This window comes from Taeniopygia guttata, chromosome 11 (genome assembly GCF_048771995.1).
Source record: "Taeniopygia guttata chromosome 11, bTaeGut7.mat, whole genome shotgun sequence".
Lineage (NCBI taxonomy): Eukaryota > Metazoa > Chordata > Aves > Passeriformes > Estrildidae > Taeniopygia > Taeniopygia guttata.
The window spans coordinates 1,482,114-1,507,090 of NC_133036.1; the positions used below are offsets into that span (position 1 = coordinate 1,482,114).

At 42.2% G+C, this 24,977-nt stretch overlaps 1 protein-coding gene across 4 annotated transcripts; it reads left to right on the forward strand.

Moving 5' to 3' along the window:
• The first annotated feature begins 3,728 nt into the window (after nt 1-3,728).
• RBL2 (RB transcriptional corepressor like 2) lies at nt 3,729-23,436 on the forward strand. 4 transcript variants are annotated; one of them, XM_072934433.1, is made up of 22 exons: nt 3,729-3,981; nt 5,289-5,419; nt 6,624-6,824; nt 7,528-7,592; nt 10,880-11,008; nt 11,812-11,972; nt 12,078-12,142; nt 12,848-13,034; nt 13,725-13,891; nt 14,381-14,490; nt 15,359-15,462; nt 15,834-15,971; nt 16,180-16,344; nt 16,830-16,941; nt 17,525-17,797; nt 18,097-18,368; nt 18,933-19,124; nt 19,292-19,363; nt 19,755-19,869; nt 20,862-21,064; nt 21,264-21,431; nt 21,760-23,436. In XM_072934433.1, exons 1-22 carry the CDS (start codon nt 3,787-3,789, stop codon nt 21,928-21,930), a joined length of 3,396 nt encoding a protein of 1,131 aa, XP_072790534.1. In that variant the 5' UTR covers nt 3,729-3,786; the 3' UTR covers nt 21,931-23,436. The 4 variants fall into 4 exon arrangements, with proteins under 4 accessions (XP_072790534.1, XP_072790535.1, XP_030137991.2 ...); XM_072934434.1 differs by having other exon boundaries at nt 3,730-3,981; nt 21,267-21,431; XM_030282131.4 differs by having other exon boundaries at nt 3,730-3,981; nt 18,948-19,124.
• The last annotated feature ends 1,541 nt before the right edge of the window (nt 23,437-24,977 follow it).

A 24,977-nucleotide genomic window follows, 5' to 3' on the forward strand; every position in this document is an offset into this window, starting at 1 on the left:
CCCGTGATGTCGGCCTCAGTATGTGAAAGTAATGCTGTGTAAGGATTAAACATGGATCTTCCACCAGCAAAACTCAAGTTTCAGTGCTAAGTTTTAAAACTGAAATTATTCTTAAGACCTTAAAAAACCCTGCAAACAAGCCAAGGACATAACACACCTACTGCCCAAGACCATGGTTTACTCTTGTATAATTTTCCTGGGAATCAATTGCCCCTAATTCTCTTATCTTACAATCAAACCAGCTGTTACTCCTACCCTTCAGTACTTATGGTTAGAAAAGAATGTTCGGTCTAGGTTCTGGTCCAAAAGTTACCTGGATTTTAAATAAGCATGTTGGCAGTGAAGTAAGTACCTTTTCAGTCTTTTTTCGGAAAAAAACTTTGCATTACTTTCCACATTTTCATTAAAGCTTTTAATTGTGTACACAGCACTTAACTATTGCATGTATTTCACACAGGGCACAGACATTGCTCCTGAACCCAGGGTGTCTCCTGCTTGTTCTGTGCCACCTGGCTTTGCATTAGAATGATTCAATTGTATCCTTATTTATTTCAGTCTGAATTTTATCTTCATATCCTGATCATCTTTTTTGAGCTTCTGCAGATGTGTACACAGGTGATAGAAGTTTACATATACATGAGCTCTGTTCTCAACTTCTCTTTTTTCCATGGAAGTCATGCAAAATCTCCAATAGTATTTTTTTTTTAATTAGTTTTAGAATCCAGTTCTCTTGGTCTGTAAATTAAAATATAAGGATCTGTTTTTCAATGGAAATATGGAAATATGTTTTTAATTGAAGTATTCCCAAGATGCTCTAGGCACTATAGTAGTGGTTAGTTTCTGGCACTCCTTTGAAAATTTTCCAAACAGTATGTGGGGTACGATTAGATAAGACTCTTAACAAGGTGTCCAGGGAAAAGCCCTGTCCTACTTGTTTTATTCTGTGTCCAGCAAAATTATTTGTGCCATGTTATCTGGTAATAAATTTTTCATGGATTGCTCAGTGTGACCATTCATTAAAATGAAGGTTTGATGAAGGTCTAATGCAAGTTGTAGCAAGATGAAATGTGCCTGGTGTTCAGGGTTAATATAAAGGGGGCTGCACAATAGTGTTACATTAACTTATTTGTGATTTGCAAGTTACTAACAGTTTTATAGGCAGTTTCTGGTTTAGTTTTATTACACATATAATTACCTTCCACATGTGCAAGGCTGTTTCAGTGCAATGTAGGATTTACACTACTGTAGTTGACCAACATTTAAAATTTTATATCTGTGTATTGTTGGGACCTTGGGCTGGTGGTGTTGTCTGTAGAGCAGACTAATTGTACTGTGTAGCCACAGTTTACAAAATAACTGTCCTGGCTTATCTGAATGTCCCTAATGTTACACAAACAGGCAGTATAATTTCTTTGTTAACATTTAGAGGAAAAGGAAATAAAGATAACAGCTTTCCAAGTTCTTTTTATGATGTTTTTTTATTGAATGCTGCCTCCTTTCAGGTTCTTTCATGCAAGGAAGGAAGGAAGGTGTAGCGCCCAAGATCCTTCATGAAGTTAAACTGAAAAATGAGGACTTGTTTGCTCTGCCTCCTGTGTGCTTCCAGTGTGAAGGAGACCTGACAGTGCACAATTCTCACTGGTGTTCCAGGTAAGGTCTCCTGAATTAAAGGAAGGCTGGTTTGGGAAATTCTTGGGATCCTAATAACAGATACAGTGTCATCATCTAGAGAGATGAGAGCACTTTCCTTGTGCTCACCAAAACTGGTAACAGTCCTCACACTGTTTTCTGCTCTCAGACGACAAAAGTATTTGATTTGGGGACTACCATGTCAGGTCCTGTCCTTGACAGTGTTTGAGCTGTGTGCAGCAGCTCAAAGCAAGGAGCAAGACATGTTCATGGGGAAGATTTCTGAGACTACAGCAGAGTAAAAAATGTGTGTTACCGAGGGGTAGCCAAGCAGCTGTGAGGGACTCGGGCTGAGAGGGTGTTTGTGGCTGTTACTTGTCATACTTGGTAGATCTAACATCTAGCAATAGTCAAAATCATTCAAATAATTAGCATGCCATATGAGGGTAACTTTATTATTGGTGCATCCTTTTAATGGGGGAGGAGCGGGAGGGAAAGAGGGGAGAAGTGGAGAAATAAGTGATGCTAAGTCCTCAGGGATAAAAAAGATTTCACTAATATGTTTCTTGTCTGAGTTTTCAGTACACCATTAAATAAAAACTTTAAAAAAAAAGTTTTCTACACAAGAGCAGTCAAGTTAAACCATTTATTTATGAAGTCTGAATGCATGAAACCATAGGGAAGTACACAGGTGTAATCACAGCATAATAAACTTCCCTTTGATCCTTTAACCCTTTAACTCTTTAGACATTCTTTTAGTATTGTGAGGGTTTGTTCCTCCTTTTTTTATATGAAAGATTTTTAAAGAGTAGATGAATTATTTCTCAGTAGAAATTAAATGCTGTAATAAGTTATTGTTGCTTTGTGTTTTAGTAGATACTGTAAATATAGCTAAACAGAAAAGCCCTACACAATTTATGTAGTCTTATGGGTGGCAGAGAGCTTCCCATCAGTGCTCTGCATAACTCAGAGCAGGAACTTGGCCTGATGGCAAAGTTCAGAGTTCCTCTATGTTAAAACAAAAAGTAAGATTAAATACAATCTAATCACTCCTTTTTAAAGTTGTAAATTGTTCTGGTAGTCTAGGGGCTGCAGGTTTGGGGGGGACCCTGCTGGCATCACCATCTTCCAGTGCCAGCTTGGGCTTTCTGCAGTTCTCACTGCTGGGTACCAGTGTGTATTTGTGTCCTGAATCACATCTCAGGTCAGTCAAATAATCTTAACATTTCTTTTTTTTTTTCCCTGAAGCTTTCAACGTTCATGAAATACCAGTAATACAAAATCAAGGCAACAGAGTCAATAAATCTCTTTTAATCAAGTGCAGCCTGTTTTACTGATCACTTCATTGACACGTACCTGCTTTAGGACTTTAACCTTACTTTTGGCAGCCTCCTTTCCGCTCGGCTGGCACCTGACCAGGGGAGCTATTTCTGTCTGTCTTTCCTCCCCCTCACTGCCTGTGTACAGCCTGTACCCCGCTCTGTGAGTGTACAGCCTGTACCGTGCTCATATTTGTGTGTCTATTTGTGTATATTTGTGTACAGCCCGTACCCCGCACTCTGTGTACATTTGTGTGTACATATTTGTGTACAGCCCGTACCCCGCACTCTGTGCACATATTTGTGTGTATATTTGTGTGCAGCCCGTACCCCGCACTCTGTGCACATATTTGTGTGTATATTTGTGTGCAGCCCGTACCCCGCACTCTGTGCACATATTTGTGTGTATATTTGTGTGCAGCCCGTACCCCGCACTCTGTGCACATATTTGTGTGTATATTTGTGTGCAGCTCGTACCCCGCACTCTGTGTACATATTTGTGTGCAGCCCGTACCCCGCACTCTGTGCCCATATTTGTGTATATTTGTGTGTGTGTATTTGTGTGTCTATTGTGCACAGCCGCTGCGGGCCCGCCGCTCTCCGCCCGTTCCGGGTCCCCCTCACGGCCCCGGCCCCGCCCCGCCCGGGGCTCGCGGTGCGTGCTAGGAGCGCGCGCCGTGCGCCTGCGCGCGGGCGGGGCGGGCGGTCGCCCCGCGGGCCAATGAGCGGGCGCGGCGCGCGGCGGGGGCGGGGCCGTCCCCCGGTGTTTGGATTCGAACGCGCGGGGCGGCGGCGCAGGCGCGGAGCGCGGCGCTGCCCCCCAGCGGCGGGGCGCGGCATGGCGGGCGAGGAGGCGGCCGGGGCCGAGCCGGGTCCCGCGGGGGCCGCGGCCGCCGCCCCGTCCCCGCCGGGCGAGGACGGCGAGACCCGGCAGCGCTACGAGGAGCTCTGCAGGAGCCTCAACATGGACGAGCGCGCCCGCGCCGAGGCCTGGCTGAGCTACCAGAGCATGAGGCGCAACTACACCCTGGAGGTGAGGGAGGGGTGGCGGGGCCGCGGCCGGCCGGGGAGAGCGCGGCGGGACGCGGGTGAGGTGCGGAGGGAAGGGACGGCGGCGGGGGCGCGGCGGCCTCTCCCTCGCACCGCCCGGGCGGCCGGGAATGACCATCGGAACTGGGAGTCATAGCGGTGGAAAGGTGTTAAAAATGGAAGAGCCCCCGTTGCTGCGGTCCCGCGGCTCCCGCAGCTCGGCCGAGGAGCGGCGCGGTGGCCTCGGCCGGCGCGGGCCCCGCGGGGCTGCCAGCGCAGGTGCGACCGCATTTGTCACTTATTTCTGAGGGGCTCGCGCGGCCGCGACACGTCCCGGGCTGGGGGTGAAGGGTGAAGGGTGAAGGGTTGGTCGCGTCGTTCTGGAAAACAGGAACACGCGGTGACGCGCCCGGGAGCTTCGGGAGCGCCTTTTATCGGTGCCTTGCTACAGCAAAGGTGGCGCCTGTGATAACCCCGGTGCCCCCGCCATGCCCCGCCGCGGCAGGGCGGCTCTCGGGGCAGAGCTCCGCGCCCGGCCGGGCTCGGCGCTGCGGGAAGGAGGAGCGGCTCCGGCAGCGCCGCTGTCCCACCGCGGCGGGCGGCGGTGCTCGGGAACGAGCCTTGCCTCGCACACCCCCAGGTGGGCGCTCAGCCGGTCCCCTGGCACCACGGAGCCCTACAGAACCAAAAACCCCAGCATCGAATTCAGTTTGGCCCCTTCTTTCTTCCCGTTGTTTTTTCCACTGAGGTGTTATTCTTTACTCAAAGACGAAGAATAAAATTTCAAGTGCTCATTAGAAATAACTAATGTCTTTGGGTACCAGATTGAATAATTGTTCTGCTGTTTAATACAGAGCAAAATGGAAGCAATGTTTTTCATTTCCTGCTGTCTGTTCAGGGCAGAAGGATGTTTTGGTTGCAAGAACTACAGTAGTTTCTTTTTTTCTTTTTTCTTTTTTTTTTTTTTTGCCTTTTTCTTTTAAATTCAAGCAGTACAAAATGCTGTCGAAGAACACTGAAAATATATTTTCATATACTGAAAATATATTTCATATTTTGAGTCAAATGTAAAATTTATAATGGCAACTAGTAAGGTTTGGTGCTGATCAGTGTTCAGTGTCTATTTAGCACCTGTTTTGTTGCAGTTAAAAACCCAAAGCACAACAGAAGTTTGAAACAGCAAATCAACTTTCTCACTGATGGAACTTCATCTGTTATGGACACAGTGCTTTTCCCCGCTGTTGGGGTAGCTGAAAAGCATGTTTTTGTTTTCAGTGCAGGTTTTTAGATGCCTGATGTTTTGATTCACAGGGAAATGACATGCATTGGCTGGCTTGTGCCTTGTATGTGGCTTGCAGGAAAGCAATTCCAACTGTGAGCAGGGGAACAGCAGAAGGAAATTATGTGTCCTTAACCAGAATCCTGCGCTGTTCAGACCAAAGGTAACTTTTATTCTTGCTGATTTTTAGACACTTACAAAATCACAAAGAGTGCTTATCACCTTGTGAAATTGGAAATCAAGAATAAAAGCTAAATGTGTTTCTTGTTTCCTGTTTTTGAAGTCTGTCTAGAGTCTATACTTTATGTCCCCAGAATGTTTGTGTTACAGCCCACTGCCAAAGAAGTAGGGCAGTACTGTGTTCATGAAAACATTGGTTTTCAAAATAAGAGATTGACATCCTTCACTCAAAGGAGCAAGAAGCCAGACACTGAAAAACCGTGAATTTTGAGAATGTGCAAATTGTGAACTTTTCACATGAGAAACATTTGTAGTTAATTGTGAAAATGTTCACAAGCTTTATCTCTGTTTTTGCATAAGACTTCAATTTTCACATGGTTTTGGTAAAATCACTAAATGTGATCAGAATCTGACAAACAATTTTGTGTCAGATGTTTATGTCTATAAAGGAATAAATAAAATCTTCTGAAATAATTGACTTTATTAGAAATCTCATTGTTTTCTAAAAATTCCATATATTCTCACCAGAAAAAAAAAAAAGAATGTTCTTATGTACTTCTTAGCCCATTTCCTCTACTGTTGAAGCATTGCTGTTGATTAAACAATGCAAAAGCTTTCCTCTATAAGCTTTTATTTTCCAAATCAGAAATTCAGGGAATTGAATGTTGATAAATTGGTTCTGTGATCTGGGCTATCAAGACTAATAACACTGATAAAGAAGATGTAGATAAAGAAGCTGTAAAGGAATTAAAGCCAAATTTGCAAAGTGCAATTTACTAAAACTTAAGAGGTTTCTCCTACTTTGTAGAATATTCTTAGCATTGTAGATCTCACAGGCTGTTTTATTTAAATTAATAAATTATTCAGAAAATTAATCTAACTGTTGGAAACTGATTTCAAATTAATCTAACTGTTGGAATTGATTTTGTCTTTGTGAGAAGATGCCAGACCTGTGAGTACATAGTTAATGAGGTTACCAGCCAAGGATCTAAAAATATTTCATGAGCTGTCTGAGCTCATCCATGTTTATGGGTGAAGGACTGGCTCTGAGTTCATTGTCATGTTTGCAGTGCCACCATTTCATCAGTAGTTTGGGCAGTAAAAATTGCACTTTTGTTGAAAATGTAGAGTTTAATTCTGCATGAAAAACTGTGGCCTTTCTGATCTAACCCATTCGGTATTTGCAGCTTGATTGAGTTTTTTAACAAGATGAAGAAGTGGGAAGACATGGCAAATCTACCATCCCAGTTCAGAGAGCGAACTGAGAGATTAGAGAGGAACTTCACCGTTTCTGCAGTCATTTTTAAGAAGTATGAGCCCATTTTTCAGGACATTTTCAGGTATCCTCAAGAAGATCAACCTCGTCAACAGAGAGGAAGGAAACAGAGGTGTGTTTCTATTATTTCCAGACTGCTTGTAGAGCATTACTTTAGTGAAAATATAATGAAGTTGCTTGGTTGTTTTAGTTGTATTTTGACTGTATTTTCATAGTTGTTTATAATATCAGAGTTGATTTGTTCTTGCTTGCAGTAAAATTTTAATCTCTTTTTCAGTTTCAGATCTGATAGGGGCAGGAAGTCCCAAAACTGCTGAGTTTCTGATGATTTGGGGGATGGGAGAGAGGGGAGAGATTTCAGCCTGTAGGCAAGGGAAGCACTAATGTTGTAAAGATGGGAAAGACAGGAATAATCTGATCCTTTTATGATCTGCATGGCTTTAATAACTCACAGTACTGCTCAGTCTGTTTCACTGCCCAGTAATTCCCATGGATTTCTTCATAGCTGCAGATCTTGTGGATATTTTACTTTATAGCAGAAGCTTTGTTTTGTTGTTATTGTTTGTATTTGGAATGCTGTGGAATTGAACTTGTAGGCTGAAACTGGGGTTCCAGTTGTGCCTACACTAAACCTCTTCTAGGTTTAGTGCATCATTCTGTATTTCCTTTAGCCAGAGTTTTGTGGCAAGGGTGTAAGATTTCGGCCACACTGTAGTAAAGCTTAGCTTTCTCTTTGAATTAGTGACTCTTGTATGATGTTTTATTATTTTTGATTAATTGAGCTTTTTGTCTTCTTCTGTATTTTCCTCCAAAAGACGACAACCCTGTACTGTGACCGAAGTTTTCCAGTTTTGCTGGGTCCTGTTCGTTCATGCAAAAGGTAAGGGATCTGAAGGGAATTAAATACAGCAGACATAGCTTTATTAGTCATTGTTTTATATCAGTCCTTAAAATACCCAATAGGTGCAGTGTAAATTTAATCTTTATTTTAAGAGCAGCCCTAAAGCTTGTAGGAACAGTAGAGAATTTCAGATGTTGTTCTTGATAGTGACTGTTGGGAGAAAAAGGAAGGAGCAGGATTAAATCCTCATTTTAGGCTTCAGTTGTTCAGTCACAGCATGTATAGTCTAAAATCTTTCCGCATTAAATTTGTGTCTTCAAGAGTTTCCACATCCCTAGGCCTAGTTTCAGGTCCTGCTTTGGTGAGTGTTCACTATTAGTGATGTATACTAAGGTAGTGCTTTGGGGAAGGTGAAGACAGGATTGATATTCCACGTGGAAAGAGCATTATTGTAGGTTCAGATCCACTGATGATGTCCAGTAACTTGACTTTTCTTTCATAATATAATACCTATCGGAGGAAAACCAATATTTTAATTTCTTCAAGGAAAGGGATAAAAGGAATTTTTTTTTTTATTTGTGAGTGTGTGGTGGGATGTGTTTTTTTCAAATTTGAAAGAGAATCAGTGTTAAGATTCCTAAACTGTGCTATGATTTCCTTAACTGGATGATTTTGAGGCTAGGCTGTGGCAATATTGAATGTCCTGGCACTAATTTTGTTCAGCACAGAACTTTGTTTACAAAGCCTTTCTTTCTACACTGTACCACACTGCAGAGGGTTCCTGGCAGCAGTGCTGGACCCCCAGCACCACATCCCTGCACAAAAGCAGGAAGGGAGTGCTGGGGCACAAGTGCTGCTCTGAGCACTCCATACTGTGAAGAAGATGCCTTTTTGTAAGGCTGCAAATTCCACCTTATTGTGCAAGAGCATTCTTTCCTAAACAAGTATGGTGCTTTCAGCCTGAAACACAGCATGATTTCAACCACTGATCCCAGAGCAGACTTAGTGCTGTACTTGCTTCCAGTTAGTCAGGACTTCACTTCCTTAGCACAGGTAGGCAGCTGAGAGAGTAAGTAGGTCAGTCTGGAAAATCACAGGTTTTTCTTTTCCCTCCTGTAAAGTCCTCACTTCTGTGGGAAGATTGGATGGCTGACAAGGTGCAGAGGGACTTCATGGTTCTTCCTGTTGCTAAGTTAGTGACTGATATGTTTGAGTTACTGCATCATCCATTGACTACGTGTTAATGACAAGCAGCTTCAGATATGGGAACTAACCCTATGGAGAATACCATGTTGATAACACATCCAATTGAATTTTACAAGGAAAAGAAAAAATTACAGTGCAGAGAAGCTGTAAAGTTACTAAATTATTATTAAAGTGTGGCATCACTTTAAAAATGGAAACTGAGTGTTAACTGTTAAGGCATTGGGTGTTGGTGTGGGGTTTTGTGCTGTGTGGTTTGGGGGTGGGCAGATTAAATCCTTATCACAGCAACCACACAGCAGTGGCAGGCCCAGGCTTGTCTGCTCCTGCAGCCCATTGCCTTCAGTTCATGCACTGCACACTGAGGGACCCCCTTGTTCAGGGGGACTGCACTTCAGCAAACTCTTTGTAAGAACTGCTCTTCAAACTCTTTTGTTTCTTTCTTTAAAATTGATGGGGGAAAAATACCTATTTTTTTATTATTTGATACAAGGTTGTGAAAAGGAGCCTTGTTTGAAATGTCAGCAACAGAAAATTACTATGGAACTACCGGTACTGTGAAATTATATTTATTTTTGTACTGACAGTAAGGATCGCCGTGGTAGTTGTCATGGTTGTGGAATTGAACTTATGTTCTGACAGTTACTTTGAGAATTTTATTGATTAAAGGTTTGCTAATAGTATTTAGGATTGTCATTGCTTTGCTGTGAACCATGAATGATTTGTAAATAACTGATAAGTGGATAACGTTAATTAAAATTTCATCTAGGGTTCATTATTTTAAATAATTTAAATAATCTGCATTTAAATAATTTTTATTCTAACAAACGTGGAACCAGAAAATAACATAAATTTGAACAAACTGGTATGTTACTGGTAAAAAAATAACAGCATAATTGAGAAAAAATTTGTAATCATATATCCATTTCAATGTATTCTAAGTGAATTTATTACTGTATGATAGGTTTCTTCAAGCATTTAAACCTGTTCTTCATAGTGGGTTCAGCTAAGTGATTTGGAGCTTCCCTGAGAAAAACGAGAGGGTGGAAAGAGTGGAAGAGTCATTAGTATTTAAGAAGTAATAGAAATATCATGCTGTGCATGAAGAGTAACAGAATTGTGATTTATGTTATTGATTAATTGTATAATTTATTTTACTAAACTATTTTAGCTATGGCCACTCCTCTAGAGGAACATCATAAACATAAATTAGTTCAATAAAGAGTAATGTTCAACTCTGCTTGTAATCTTTGTGAAAGGTCTTAAAAGAATGAAGAGGTTACAAGGATTCTTTTCTGCAGGAAAATTATAGATAAAAAATACTTAATAAACCAGGTCTAGAGATAGGCGCATTTTAGCCCTTCTGTAAAGAACAAGAGAAATTAAGTTATGTTTGTTACTATTTACGAGTATGCACCAGCAAATTGTTTTGCAACCAAACAGATTGTTAAAAAAAATCTGACTTTGAGCTAAGTACAGGTTTGTTCTGGGAGTGAGGGGCAGGGGCTGAAGGAGGGGGCAGTTTCTGGGCTGTCTGAAATCCTGGGTCTAGCCTTGCCAACACTGCAGGTGTTTACAGCAGTGCAGAGCTGGGGAAAAGAGGAAAAGTTGAGCCTCAGAACCCATCCTACTCCTCCTTGGCCTTCAAAGCAGAATTGCTTTGGGTCAGGTGCAGTGGGAATCCAGTGAAGGATGTGGCTGTGCCAGGCAGTGGGGCTGGTGCTGCCAGCGTTACAGAAGCATGTTCTTCTTCCTTGAGGCAGCTTGCATGATGCAGTTTGTGCTGCTTCAAGTTATTTATGCACTGCTTAATGAGATTACTGTGAACGAGGGAGCAGAAACTGCTTATTTATCAATATTTTGGTAAGGTTTGATTTCAAAACAGCACAATATATTTGGGTTCCTGCACAGTTCTTGTTTTTGAAAAAGTATTTTACTTTTATATTAGTTATATGTTATTGTAAGTCTGCTTTACTGCCTGTGTTGCTATCTAGATACTTAGTCACCCAACTCTGTGTTTCCAAGATTCTACTACTGATTGCAGTACAAAGATCTACAGTCTCTTGGTAAAAAAGTCTTAAAATCTTGCTCATTTTATGTCTTGTGTCTTTCTAATATTACAGGAAATTTTCCTATGATCAGTGATGATTTGGTCAATTCCTACCATCTCTTGTTATGTGCTCTGGATCTCGTGTATGGAAATGCTCTGCAGTGTCCTAACCGTAAAGAGCTCCTGAATCCTAATTTTAAGGGTATGTTGGAAAAAAGAAAGTGATTTGTAATATATGGGAACTAATATTTTCTGTATCTGGCTACACAGTTCCATTCCTGTTAGTGTAGTATGAATAACAGACTAATGAATTTTGTCAATAATACATTAGGTCAGGAATTTGATGTACTGTGGAAACAACCTTGAAGGAAGTTCCAGAGTAATACTTTGAGTTAATGAGAGTTTAGTGTCAGTGGAAAAGTGCGTAGAGACACAGCCATTACTGGACACAGTGAGATTGGGATGTTCTGTGGTGCAGCAGTTCAGAAGGACCCAGGGCTCAGATAGGAGATTTGTTTCTCTCTCATTTCTGGATTGCTGCTCTTCTCCCTCTGAAGAGAATGGAAGTAGATTTACTTGATAACCACAAATTCAAATGAACAGTGAGAAGATGCCTTTGAATTTCTGATTTAACTCTTCCCAGACTTGCACTTCATTTTCAGTGCTGTACAGGATTGGCCCTCACTTGTAGTGCTTCGGATGTGACCTGGGACTGTTATCTCAAATAAATATTTTAATTCACCAGTGTTTGATTTATTTTTCCTATTAGAATTGATATATATAATTTTTATCACTCAGTAACTAATGTTTTTAAATCTCAAAATTTGCTTTGATATCATTACTCAGTTGAGTGGGCATTATGTAATTAGTTGTTCTTTCAAGAGAACTAATTAGCTTGCTGTTCTAATTTCATACTACCTCGACTACGCAGCATAGAATTTAAGTTTAATGAGGAAGCAGGATATTTATTTGCAAAATTGAATCATACAATATTCTGAATTGTAGGTCTACCTGAAGACTTCCATAGTAAGGATTATAAAGTATCATCTGATCCTCCCTGCATCATTGAAAAACTGTGTTCTTTACATTATGGATTAGTTTTAGAAGCAAAAGGTATAAAGGAACATTTTTGGAAGCCATATATTCGGAAGCTTTTTGACAAAAAGGTTGGTCAGTAAATTTGTAATGTAGAAGAATCTCTCCTTACTTGTTGCCTTCAAAACCTTTATAAGAAATGAAACACCCATCCTTTGTTCTTAAATGTCTTACAGCTTTTAAAAGGAAAAGATGAAAATCTGACGGGATTTCTAGATCCTGGGAACTTTGGAGACAGCGTGTAAGTCCTGTGTGTGGCTTGGCTTGCAGGAGTGTCCCTGTGTGGCCCAGCTGCACTTGTCACCTGATCTGAGCACTGGTGGCAGCCATGCCTTGTGTCTTCAGCATGTCCATCCCGCACTGCCTCCCTGTTCTGGCCGTGCTGGGGCTGCGGCCTGCTTGGGAGAGGAGCAGTGCCTCAGGATGGTGTTACCTGGTGTCTGCTGTTATTCTTACGTTTCCCTTTTCTGCATTTTTTGTTTGTGTGTAACTCTGAGTTATTATGAAAAAGCAGTGGGAGCACATTTAGCAGGAAGTGGGAGGGGAAAAATGGGTTTGGTGGTGCTTAGAGATGTTTATGGGTATAAATACCCATAATGATGTAAAAATTATATAAATTATATAAATGGTTTTGATATAAAAATGGTTCAGTGTAGTTTATAATGCGATGCAGTGTAAATTTTGAGTTTTCAGGAAATAGGAGTTCTCAGTGTTCTACTCTGTTCTTCCTTCAGCTGGATAAATGGCAGGACATCAGATACTTAGGGAAAATAATGTCCTTGCCACTGTCATGTATAAGGTACTGTAGATCTTAAAGGAGCTTCAGTGAAGGCCAAAAGAAATTTGAAGTAGCCTTCCCCCAGGCCAGAACTGTGTTCAGTGTGTGAACAGATGAACAAAGCAGTCTAAATAAAGGGTGTTTGTCTGCCTTTCCTTTCTGCTGCAGCAAAGCCATCAACAAGGCCTATGAGGAGTATGTGCTGTCAGTGGGAAACCTCGATGAGCGAATATTCCTTGGCGAGGATGCCGATGAAGAAATTGGAACTCTCACGAGGTGCCTAAACACACCTTCAGGACAGGAAACAGCTGAAAGGGTACAAGTGAAGCATAATTTGCAGCAGCATTTTGACAGGGTGAGTATGGCATGGTCTATGTTGCTGTTTTTATATGCCACCCTCGCTGGCTGCCTATGGAGACAGAAATACATCTTGTAGCCTGGGAAGAAAATGGGTGTGGAGTATTGGGAGCTGGACTTCATGGTAGAATGTAATGCATTTGTTAAAAGAAGTTACTGTGTGGTTAGGTAATTAGAAGATGCATTGATCTTGCTGTGTTCTAATTGGATATCCTTGATGGTACTTTATTTTAATGTGATGGCTTGATCTGATGCAAATAAACTAAAATGCTGATCAGAAGGACTTTTCATGTTAAAGGTTAAACTTGCTGAAAGGAAGTCCTGGCTCAGTACACTTGCTATGAGCTACAGCTACCTTTGTTACTTGGGCTAGGAATAGATACTGGGATTTAGGGGGGATTTTTGAGATTGGTCGAATGGTTTCACACTCAATTCCAGCATCTGCGTTTCCAAATAGATCACGTCCCCTCTGCTTACAGAACTCTTTGATACAAACATCTGAATACCACAGACAAATTCTTCATTGCTCTTACCTGAGTCATGGTCTGGTTTGGGCTGTTTGATTAGGAGCCATTTTTTTTCCTTAACGCAGAGTAAGAATTCTGCAGATTGATGTTTCTCGGTTATGATCTTTAGCAAAGTTCATAACAGAGTCCATGTGTATATGTGGTTATTTTTTTATTTTCAGTCCAAATCACTCAGGACCACAACCCCCCTTACTGGCCGCAAGTATATTAAAGAGAGCAACCCATACGTGACTCCTGTTTCCATAGCAACCTACAGCCTGAGCCGCCTGCACACGATGCTGGCAGGGCTGAAAAATGCCCCCAGTGAAAATCTGGAGCAAATACTCAGGTAAATTTAGCCAAATAAACCTATTTTCTATTCTAGTTTGAACAGCAAACATTAATGCTGAACAGTGTAAATTAAAAGGTGAGCCAGTCCTTTACTACTGCAGTAAAATGGAATCCAGAAACATTTATGTTTCAAAGGACTGTTCCCTTTATTTAGAGGCATCTGTCCTTAGAGATTGATGAACATCCACCATTTAAAACCCAGCAGTTCTGGGATTCTCTAACCACAAGTTACCAGTATAAAATTTTCAAGACTTTTCTTCCTGCTTAACAAATGGCACTACCTAGGAAATCTCTCCACACTGTAGGAGATGCAAACCAAACTATATTCTCCGTGTGGATAAACTGTCTTGCAGTTAGACACATTTGGGTCTGTTTGTATTGCTGTGCAATATATTTCCATTTTTTATGCTTTCAACATATAAAAAAATAGGGTAGTTTTGGTCTTAGAAGGAATAATGTATTGAAAATGTTTAGTTTTTATTTTCAGGTCATGCTCCAGAGATCCTTCTCAATCCATTGCAAACAGAGTTAAAGAAATGCATGATGTGTACTGTCAGAGCACTCAGTCTGAAGGAGAATTCAGTAATTTTTCCAAAGGTGGGAAACATTTTACTTATCCATAAAATGCCTGTAAACACATCCATCTCTTGTAATTAAGTTTTACATACAGGTTATACTTTGGCACAGGTGTCTTTTCTACTTTTCTTGCCTTTTCCTGTGTTCTTAAGACATAGCAAATTTCAATGCTGTGTAAAATTTTATAATCAGCCTTAGCTTGAATCACTGGAATTTGATCATACTTTCAGCACTAGATAAGTGAAATGAAAAAAGACTTCTAAGTGTACCACTTTTTCTCTCAAGTATAAGATTATTATGGCATGGATTTCTGTGCTGGTAAGGAAAATCTGAGTAACTGTAGTCTTTCAAAACCCAACACCAACTTTGGCTTACATATGAGGATGGATTAGTACAGGTATTAAAATTGTGCCAATATAAACACAAAAACATGATTTGCAAAGTTGTCTTGATATCTGAAGTGCCTGAAGATGGATTGAATATAAAGAAGATGCTCTTGACCGTGTTTCTTAATAAGGCCTTCCTTTGTTCTTGTCAGCTTAGTTGCTTCAGTGTTTTTTGTTGCACAGTGCGAGGTGGATCCATACAGGTGCATTTTCTGAATTTGCATTGTGTTTCTTATAGCTACATTAAGGAATGTTCTTATACATGGTAATGTAATACTGATACCCAAAATCTGGGGTCAATAGCAAGTTACTCTGCTGTGCATTCACAAGTCAGTGCAGTGTAGGAGAAAGATTCCTACATTATTAACTTGAAAGTAACTGGTTTATTCCTGAAGAGCAGTACAGAAATCCACACAAGCTATGTGTTTCTGTATCTGAAGATGAAGAATATAATACTTTTTTATTGCATTTTACAATGTTGCTTCCATTTAAACTCCCTGCAGATGTTGCTAGTAAACATTTTCGTCGTGCTGAGATGCTCTACTACAAGGTCTTGGAGTCAGTTATTGAGCAAGAGAGGAAGAGACTGGGAGACACTGACTTATCTGTAAGGAAAACTAATCAAAGGGTTCCTCACTTTTAAAGTTGGACCTGAAAAAAAGAACACAGATGTAGAGCACAATTGTCAGCTGTTTAAAATTAGGGTAAATCTCTGAGAAGAACCCTGTAAGTACACCTGAATGAAAGAAACAAGGTTCAAGAAATTGTGTTTGCAAACACAAAGATAGATGAAATTTTTAATGGCTCATTAATTTTTAATGAGCCATTTTAAAGATGGCTCATTTTGAACTCAGTTCTGTCCCTTAAAAAATAGCTTCACTTTTTATAAGCTTGAGAATCTTGCTGTAGAGACAATAGAAAGTGTTTTATTGTTCTATAGTTATGTAAAATAAGCTTTAAAATTTGCAACTCTTGCAGGCAATACTGGAGCAAGATGTGTTTCACAGGTCTCTGCTGGCATGTTGCCTGGAGATCATTACTTTTACATACAACCCACCTGGAAACTTCCCATTCGTCACTGAAATATTTGACATTCCAGTTTATCATTTTTACAAGGTAATGTGTTTGATAGCTAGAAATGCTTACAAAGTCATGAGTGCTCATTGACCTGTATGACAACCTAGGACTGAGTCATAGTAACGCAGCTTTCATATTTCTGATAGCCTCTTCTTCCTTGAAAATCAAGTATTGGAATTAGAGCTTTGTTTAAAAATGGATCTATGAAACAAGTACATTATGTTGATCCTAATTATCCACTGCACAGGTAATTGAGGTTTTCATTAGAGCAGAGGATGGCCTTTGTCGGGAAGTGGTGAAACACCTGAACCACATTGAAGAGCAGATCCTGGAAAGTATGGCCTGGAAACGGGAATCCGTACTGTGGGACAGGATCAGAGAGAACGAAAACAAAGTTCCTACTTGTGAAGAGGTGAGCACATCTTTCTGTGTGTTACACAGCTTTCATAATCAAACAGGATGGCAAGGAGAGGACTTACATGTCCCAGTAGCAGTGCCATGTGCTCTGGCCTGGTCACGGACATCTCTGTGGAGACATCTGCAGCAGAGATGATTCTCACCCAGTATTTCATCCAGTATTTTATTGGTGTAGCAGAATAGTGAACAAAATGGTCAAGCAGGGAAGGTTTGGACCAGTAACTCTCAGAAAGATTTTTACACAATAAATATGGTAAAAAGTACTCACAGTAGCCACAGAAAGACTATTACAGTGTGTATCTTCAGAGCAGCACCATCACTACTCACTACTGGTTTTGTTGGCCTTAGGGTAAGTTTGTCACTTTTTTTGTTATTTTTCCACAAAGTTTTGCTGTTCAAAATTTGTAGCACAGTAGCTTTTAAAAATTGCTGTGTAGTTAATGTGTGATACAGACACTAACAAAAGGATACATGTTTTAGGTAATGCCACCTCAGTACTTTGAGAGATCTGCTGGGAGCAGTGTTGTAGGTTCACCATTGACACCACGGCGAATAAACGAGGTTCGTGCTGAAAGCGGAGGACTGGGAAAAGGTGAGATTTTTTAAAGCAGAACATGCTGTACATTGCTTACTTGGATTAAATTATGCATGGGAGAAAGCTGCTTTAATGCCAGTGTACAGTTAGCTGCAAACACATTGGTAAAGGGTGTTTTTATTGCAGCTCACAGAGTTGAATCAGAGGTCTAAGACTGATGGATTCATCATTTCACTGTGAACAATACTGCTTTGATCGGGTGTTCTCAGGTGATGGATATGAACAGCATCTCTGTGTGTGTGTTAAATTGTATTTATACATGCACACACACACAGAGCTTACACTCTAATTGGTTTGCTTTATTGTTATACTAGAAAAGAAACCCCACTATGTATTATGTGACATCTCAAACATTTTCCACTAGAAAAAATAAAATATAATGTATGAACTTAAAAAAATATTAAATACAGCATTATTTAATTAATTAATTAAGTCATCTCTAAAAGCAATCTGTATTTTTTTTCCTGAAGAGCTGTGAATGACATATTTTGGTTTGCATTAGATTTTCACCACCTTGCAAAACAAGGGATTATAAAACAAGAGTTAAATATATATCCGTGTGTGTGTTTTTCCTCCCCAGGCCTCTCCTCCCCTCCAGCCACCCTGTATGACAGGTACAGCTCTCCCACAGCCAACCCCACGCGGCGGCGCCTGTTCGCTGACACTGACGGTGCCCCCGAGGGCGGCACGGCCGTCAGGGTGCCCCCGCAGCCCGTGGTGAGCACGGTGCCAGTGCAGAACGTGAGCCCCGAGGCCGTGTCCGTGACCCCGGTGCCTGGCCAGACCCTTGTGACGGTGGCAACGGCCACCGTGACAGCCAACAACGGGCAGACGGTGACAATACCCGTGCAAGGTGAGGGGAAAGCTGCTGCACACCATTCAGGCTTGTTCCATCAGGGTATTAGAACACAGTCAGGGAGAACTGCATTATAATGAAAACCTTACTTCAACTTCATTATCTTCTCATCTCATGATGAAGTTTCCAATATATTTTGATTAAACAATTTCATGCATAATATACTAAATGTCTAGTTATTTTTAGCTAATAAAAGAAGTACTGAATTATTTTTAAAAACTCAATTCCCCTCTCCCCTGCACACAACCCCCCCACACAGCTTGCTCTTATTTCTGGCTCTTTTTGTTGCATTACAGGTATTGCCAATGAAAATGGAGGAATAACTTTCTTCCCAGTCCAAGTAAATGTAGGTACCCAGCCCCAGACTGTGTCTGGGCCCATGCAGCCTCTGAGTGCCCAGACTCTGGCTGGCACCCTGAACCCTCAGCTGGCTGGGGCAGCGCTGCAGCTGCCAGGCCAGTTAACAGTGCAGCAGATCTCCCCTGGGGAGCAGAGACAGACCCAGCACTTCAGTGCCACAGCCATCAGGCCTCGCAAGATGGGCTCACTTGCACTCTTCTTCAGAAAGGTACTTTTTGATCTAAGTTTGCTTTGCTTAGTTACTATTTTGGTGAACTTGCAGTAATTTTAAAAATACACACTTACTGGTTGTTATAATGAGGGCATATTACTTTTAATTTATACCTCAATTATTCATACACACCTGAAGAGTAGTTTTCTCTTGCAGATCACTTCCCACTAGCAAAGGAGTGTGCTGGCACATCAGGATCTGCAGATAGATTCTGTACTTGGCCAGCAGGTTCTTAAAGATGTCCCTTTTCTTAAAGGCTCTTCCAAAGAAAGAGGTTAACTTTTGAGACTTCCTAGTTTATTCAATATAACGTTGCTGTAGGCAACATAGTGCCCTTTCTGTGGCCAGGATAGCTTAAAATTTAAGCTTCAAACAAATGTTTTCTTAGCACTGACACCAGTACTGAGAATGTCTGTGTCTTGTAAGCAAAGCAGTTAAGTTTGTATTTAGTTATTCTTCTCTTGGCTTAGCATTTGCACAAGCTTTGCAGGTGTGCAAGTCTGGGCAACTCTTTTGCTGGGTCAGAAGTGCAGCATTGCTGTGGCCCTGAGCACAGTACAGTGTCCAATGTCACAGGTGTATCACTTGGCCAGTGTTCGTCTGAGAGACCTCTGTGCCAAACTCGATGTGTCTGATGAGCTGCGCAAAAAGATCTGGACCTGCTTTGAGTATTCCTTGGTGCACTGCCCTGAAATCATGATGGACAGACACCTGGATCAGCTGCTGATGTGTGCCATCTACGTCATGACTAAGGTGAAGTAGCAGCAAAGAAAAAGACAAAAATCTCCTTTAATACTTAATATTCCCAATACTATTTCCTCAAAAAGCCCCAAACCAACAAACACACAGAACCACCCCAAGCCAAACAAACAATCCAATAACCTGCAGAAAAACTGAACCTTTTCTTGCATCCCTCTTAGGTTACTAATGAAGACAGATCATTCCAGAACATCATGCGCTGCTACCGGACACAGCCGCAAGCCAAGAGTCACGTGAGCACAGTCACTATTGTACCTTGTGGGATCTGGTTTATTAAATGCCTTCATTCTATTTTGGGAACAGACCACTTGGCAAAGCAACATGTAGTATTAAGGGGATACAATCTGTGAATCATTCCCAATAGAGAGTGGTCAGATCCAAAATCCTGCACTACTGAAAGCTTTTTCTACTGAACTGTACCTAGAATGGAAAATGTTCTTTACTTAAAACCGAAGGAGGCAGTGCCCATGGGCTATTACTCCTCTTAGGAGGCTGTATTTTACCCTGCAGGAAGCAGTTTGGTACCACAGTGAAGTTCTGGCAGCAGAGGTGTCAGCAGGCACTCGTTCCCTGGCTGGGTGACTGCTCCACCTGCCCTGCTCACGCTGCTCCCTGTCCCTGCAGGTCTATCGCAGCGTCCTCATCAAGGGCCGCCGCCGCCGCCACTCGGGCAGCAGTGACAGCAGCAGCCAGCAGAACTCGCCCACAGACAGGAGCAAAGACAAGTACAAAGAAAGAAGTGAGTGACTCCAAATGCCAGGTGTTTGGGTTTAATTCCATTTCCAAAACTACGTGCGTAAACTCGGAGTCGGATTTTGTGTTGTTTCACCCCAAACAGTTCCTCCTTTGGTAAACTTAGACACAATTAAGAACACGTTGATAAGATATAAGAGTTGCTCTAACCCAAGGTTTTTATCACACCCACTCCGACAGTTTCAAATCCCTCCCCACGTGCACTTACCTTGGGAATTTGCTGTGCTGGCCTGAGCTCTGAGATCAGCTCACACACCTAAGAACTTTGTAATCTTTGCAGAATGAGGAAATGTGGGCTAGCCCAGGTTCACAGTTACTCTTAACACAACTACAGAGCTGCAGCAGTTTCTTTTGTAGCACTGTCTGTCTGCAGAAATAGGAACACCACCCACAGCATTGACTTCAGCATAGCTGACAGCTCTGGGGATTCTTCCCTTGATATGTGAACTGGCACATTTTTCTTGAATTAACTTTCATAAAGGAAACTGAAGAGGTGATGTTGTGTAGTCCTACCACCCATTTTCAAGGTATTTAATAGATGATGGAGGTATAAGCAGTAGGTGGTATATTTTCTGTCAAAGGGAGTGACAGGGAGGGAAGACAAAAAAAATACATATATTTTGCAACTTCCTGCATTAAATTACCAGGAAGTATGGCCAAGCCAAATATTTCTCCTACTGACAGAAAAGGATTACCATTCTTTACTTGAAATGGAGCCAGGCAGCAACAAGAACTAGCTACTGCTAAAAGTATAACACACATGCTGAAAAATGGAGTTTCAGCTCAACTCAGCTCCTACAGCAAATCCCCTGCAGTTCATCCAGTAAGAAGTTAGAAATCAACCAAGCTTTTGTGTAAGGGACAGTGCTCAGGGATCCAAACAGGCAGAGTGCTGGTGGCACTCAGGCCGTGTCCCCGGTGCCCGTTTGCCGGGGTGGCTGGCAGTGCCATGCCCTGAGGCTGTGCCGTGCCCTGCAGGCAGCCGTGACTCCAGCCCGGTGATGCGCTCCAGCAGCACCCTGCCCGTGCCTCAGCCCTCCAGCGCGCCCCCCACCCCCACCCGCCTCTCGGGCCCCAACAGCGACACCGAGGAGGAGGAGCGCGGGGACCTCATCCAGTTCTACAACAACGTCTACATCGAGCAGATCAAGGACTTTGCCCTCAAGTACACTTCAAATGCAGTAAGTTACATTCTGTGCTTTTTCTTAATAAATAGAACTTTATCTACTGACTAGTAGTGAAATTTCCTTAAATTAAAAAATACTAATCTGGCCAATAACACAACAAAACTTGCATTTGTTGTACACTGTATGGTATCATCTGTGTGGAGAAGCCTTGCTGCTCAGGCTGCAGCTGCTGAGTGTCTCTGTTCTCTCCGAGCAGACGGAGTCTCCCCCGCTCTCGCCGTACCCCTTCGTGCGCCTCGGCTCCCCCCGCAGAGTGCAGCTCTCCCAGCACCACCCCCTGTACATCTCACCACACAGGAACGAGTCTGCCCTCTCTCCCCAAGAGAAGATATTCTACTACTTCAGCAGCAGCCCCTCAAAGGTGAGACAAGGAGTTCAGTTGGATTTTTTAAATCCTTAACTGTTCTTTTGGTTTTGGTAGTGAAATTAGCAAAATGGTTTTGTTTACCTTGTCCAACACATACATCACCTAAGGCTCATCAAACTGCCTGTGCAGCTGCCACAGCTGTAGGGCTGGATGAGCCTTTGAGCTCTGCATGCAGATACACAAATACCTTGGTACAGTACAGATTTCCACAAAAGAGCCTGTCCAGTCCCACTGCAATGCATTTAACAACAGCTCACATCACACTGGGGCAGTCACAAAACAGTGAGAGCCAATCCTGCTTTTGCTCCCCTGCTCCCTCCAGAGGCTAAAGGAAATCAACAGCATGGTTCGAACTGGAGAAACACCCACAAAGAAGAGAGGCATCCTCTTGGAAGATGGAACTGAAGCCCCAGCCAAGCGAATCTGCCAGGAGAATCACACGGCTCTGTTAAGACGGCTCCAGGACGTAGCGAATGACCGAGGGTCCCACTGAGCCTGCACAGCTCCTCCCTCCCTGACTGCGCCGAGCCTGGGCCAGGGCACGAGGGGGGACAGCTCTGGGGACAGTGAGGATCCACCTCAGACCTGCAACACAACCCCAGGCCCTGCTTAAGCTCTTCACAAAGCAAGTGACCCCTCTGCAGCCTTGCCTGGAGAACATATCCCTAACCCAGCTGTGGACCTCACAGCAGGTATTTACAGCTTTGCTTTAGTCAGTGCTTCACCCTTGCCAGCTGTGGCCAGGCAGGTCCAGGTGCCTCAGCATGGAACCCTGCACAGAGTACCCACAGACAGTGTCAGGGTTCCTCACTAACCCCCTCACAAACTTACCAGCTTAGGAGTAACATTCTCACACAGTCCAGTTCTGCTTGCAAAGGGACAAGGGGTGTGTTTTGAGCCCTGCAGGAAGCTGCATGGATGGACTCTGTCCAGATTCAGGATGTCCATGTGCCCTTGAGAAGCAGCACGGTGTTGAGCTTTAATGTGTGGCCCTTTGCTGTACCAAGGGCAGTGATTGTGTTGATTGGTTTGAGCTGTGCAATGTTTGAAAGTGAACTCATGTTACCAAGGTGACACTTGGGATGGGGCTGTGAAGCATCATGTTTAAAGCAGATTAATTTTGTTGTATATTTTTAATGGCACTTTCTAAATGTGAATATTTTTTGCAAAGGCTGACTTCAGCTGTCTTTCTGTACTGAAACAATTTGACTTTTGTATTTATTTCAATCTGACAGCCCGTTGCTCCTCTTGCCAGCAAATGGCATTAAGAATTCATTGTAACTCAATGTATACGCAGCAATGAATGCAGGAAGCCAGGAATGGGTGCTTTCTGCAAGGAAGTTTATATGCTTGTTGCTTTTCTTGATGGCACTGTAGCCCTTGCTCACTAAGCAGCAGAAAGGTGGTGCCCATCTCCTAAAACATACACTTAGATTGGGTGTTTAAAGGACAGGGCTTGGCAGTTTGGTTTTGTGATTTGGGGTTTTTGTAAAAGGTCTAAATCAGGCTGCCTGGGAGAAATCCCTCCCCTGCTACCACAGTCAGCAGGTGCTGCACATAAACTTACCACTTGTTTTCATTTAAAATAGGTCCAAAACACCAGACTTGTTAGGAAAGCATCAACACTCTCTCCCACAGTACAGGATGCCAGTCCTCTGCTGGGGAGGGGGTGTTCTTCATGTAAGATGTGGCACACTCAGGTTCCAGAAGGCTTTCTGAGGAAGCAAAAGCTAAAAGCCCTGTTTTCAGTCATTCCTGCCCATCTGAAGAATAGGAAAATTTAAGACTTAACTCCACTATAAATTCAACTAAAGTAAAATAAAAACATGTTTTTCTTACCTGCGTAACAAAAGCTGAAGTCCAGAAGTTGTGTAGATGTTTCTGTAAAAATATTTATGGAAGTGTCAAACAATTCTTGTTGTTACTATGTTCCATTAACTTCACTTTGTATGAAAATATTGCAATTGTATTTTTCAATAAAGACTTTATAGACTCTCAAGTTCCTGTTTGTATATGTGCAAAGAAAGTCTGCAGCAAGGACTTCAGTCCCTCACTGCAATTGAAGGTTTAAAAAATAAATAAATGATCACATCTTAGTCACACCACAAGGGAAAGGATTTACTCCTGCCCTGGTTTAGTCACCGTGGTTGTTCCATGTGTGTCCCCTCCTGCTGTTCTATCAGAGGGCACCAGGCAGGGCCTGGGAGTGACAGCAGTGCCAGGGAATGCCCCAGCTCCAGCTGCTGCTCCTTTGGCAGAGGAGGAGGAGGAGCAGGGTGGCTGCCCCACCCAGAGCAATCTGCCCTCCCTGCAGGAGCTTTTAACACAAGATCTCACGCAGTGACAGCAGAATTATTTCCTGTGTGCTGGGTACTCACACTCCAACTGAGGGAAATTTCTGAACATTCTCAGTAGTTAAGAACAGCTTAGACCACCACTGGCTGGTGCTGTATTTGTACAATTAAATGCACTGATTCTCCCCTGCCTTTTTACCTGGGGGGCCTGAGACTATTTCATCAAGAGCTGTTCCTGTCCCTTTCTGAAAACAAGTTGTGAAGTCACCCTCAGCTGTAACTAATAATAAAGATAGAAGTTGCAGTTTCTACTTTAAGAAAACTCTAAAAACAACAAAAAAAAAATCACTTTACCAGAGGTGTTCCAAAGGAAAAAAAAAAAAAAAAAGGCATGTAAACTTAAAAAAAAAAAAAAGTCTGAAGTGGTTTCCAATAATTTCTTTCATGACTTAGAACAATTTGGTTGGAATCCAACTGCAACCAGCAGAAAAATTCTACTGGTGTAACTTACAGATCTCTTTGAAATATTTTTTAGAACAGTTCAGAATTTCAAAGATGATATTCAGAAACATCCCTTTATCAAAGTACTGGCCAGACCTTACTCTTTCATCAGATTATGTACCTGTTCTAGGAAACACACAGCAAAATCAAGAAAAGGAATTTATTTCCATGGCACTGTTTCAGTACTTGCTCACCTAGCTTGCTCCTGAACAGCTTCTATTAAGACACAAATCTGATTACAATAGTACACAGCATTCTCTCCCCTTTCCCAGTCTAATGAAAAGAAGAATTTTTCAGATTATTCATTCTAAACCAAACAAAATTCTACATTCTCTAAATAAGTAAAATTATTCTCAACAAACTGCTTTTAGCTGTATTTAACTTGGAGCAAACCAACTTAGTGACCAGCCTTGCATGGTTCTGTGACAACTCTGAGAAAAAAAACTTACTCCACTGACCATCACGTTCCAGCATTATCCTGTCATTCTTCCTGGGCACTGTTTTTGCCAACTGTGCTGTTTCCTGGCCAACAGCAGCACTGGCAGCTGGGGCTGTGCTGCAGCGGAGCCCAAAGTGCAGCCCAAGATTAGAGGGATTTAACTTCTCTGCCAGTCCTTCACCTGAGGGCTCAGGAAATGTGCAAGTCAGTGATATATAACAGAGGCTTCCGAGCAATCAGAAAACTGAATAAAGAGGAATGGTCACAGTCTGGTTTAGCTCCAGGCCTGCCCCTGCCCAGGCAGTT

What these genes read in the sequence shown, in the direction of transcription:
- RBL2 (XM_072934433.1), top strand. Translation starts at nt 3,787, where the DNA reads ATGGCGGGCGAGGAGGCGGCCGGGGCCGAGCCGGGTCCCGCGGGGGCC. An exon ending in CAGTTTATCATTTTTACAAG is followed by an intron (nt 15,972 to 16,179) that starts GTAATGTGTTTG and finishes TCCACTGCACAG; the next exon opens with GTAATTGAGGTTTTCATTAG. An exon ending in GGTGACAATACCCGTGCAAG is followed by an intron (nt 17,798 to 18,096) that starts GTGAGGGGAAAG and finishes GTTGCATTACAG; the next exon opens with GTATTGCCAATGAAAATGGA.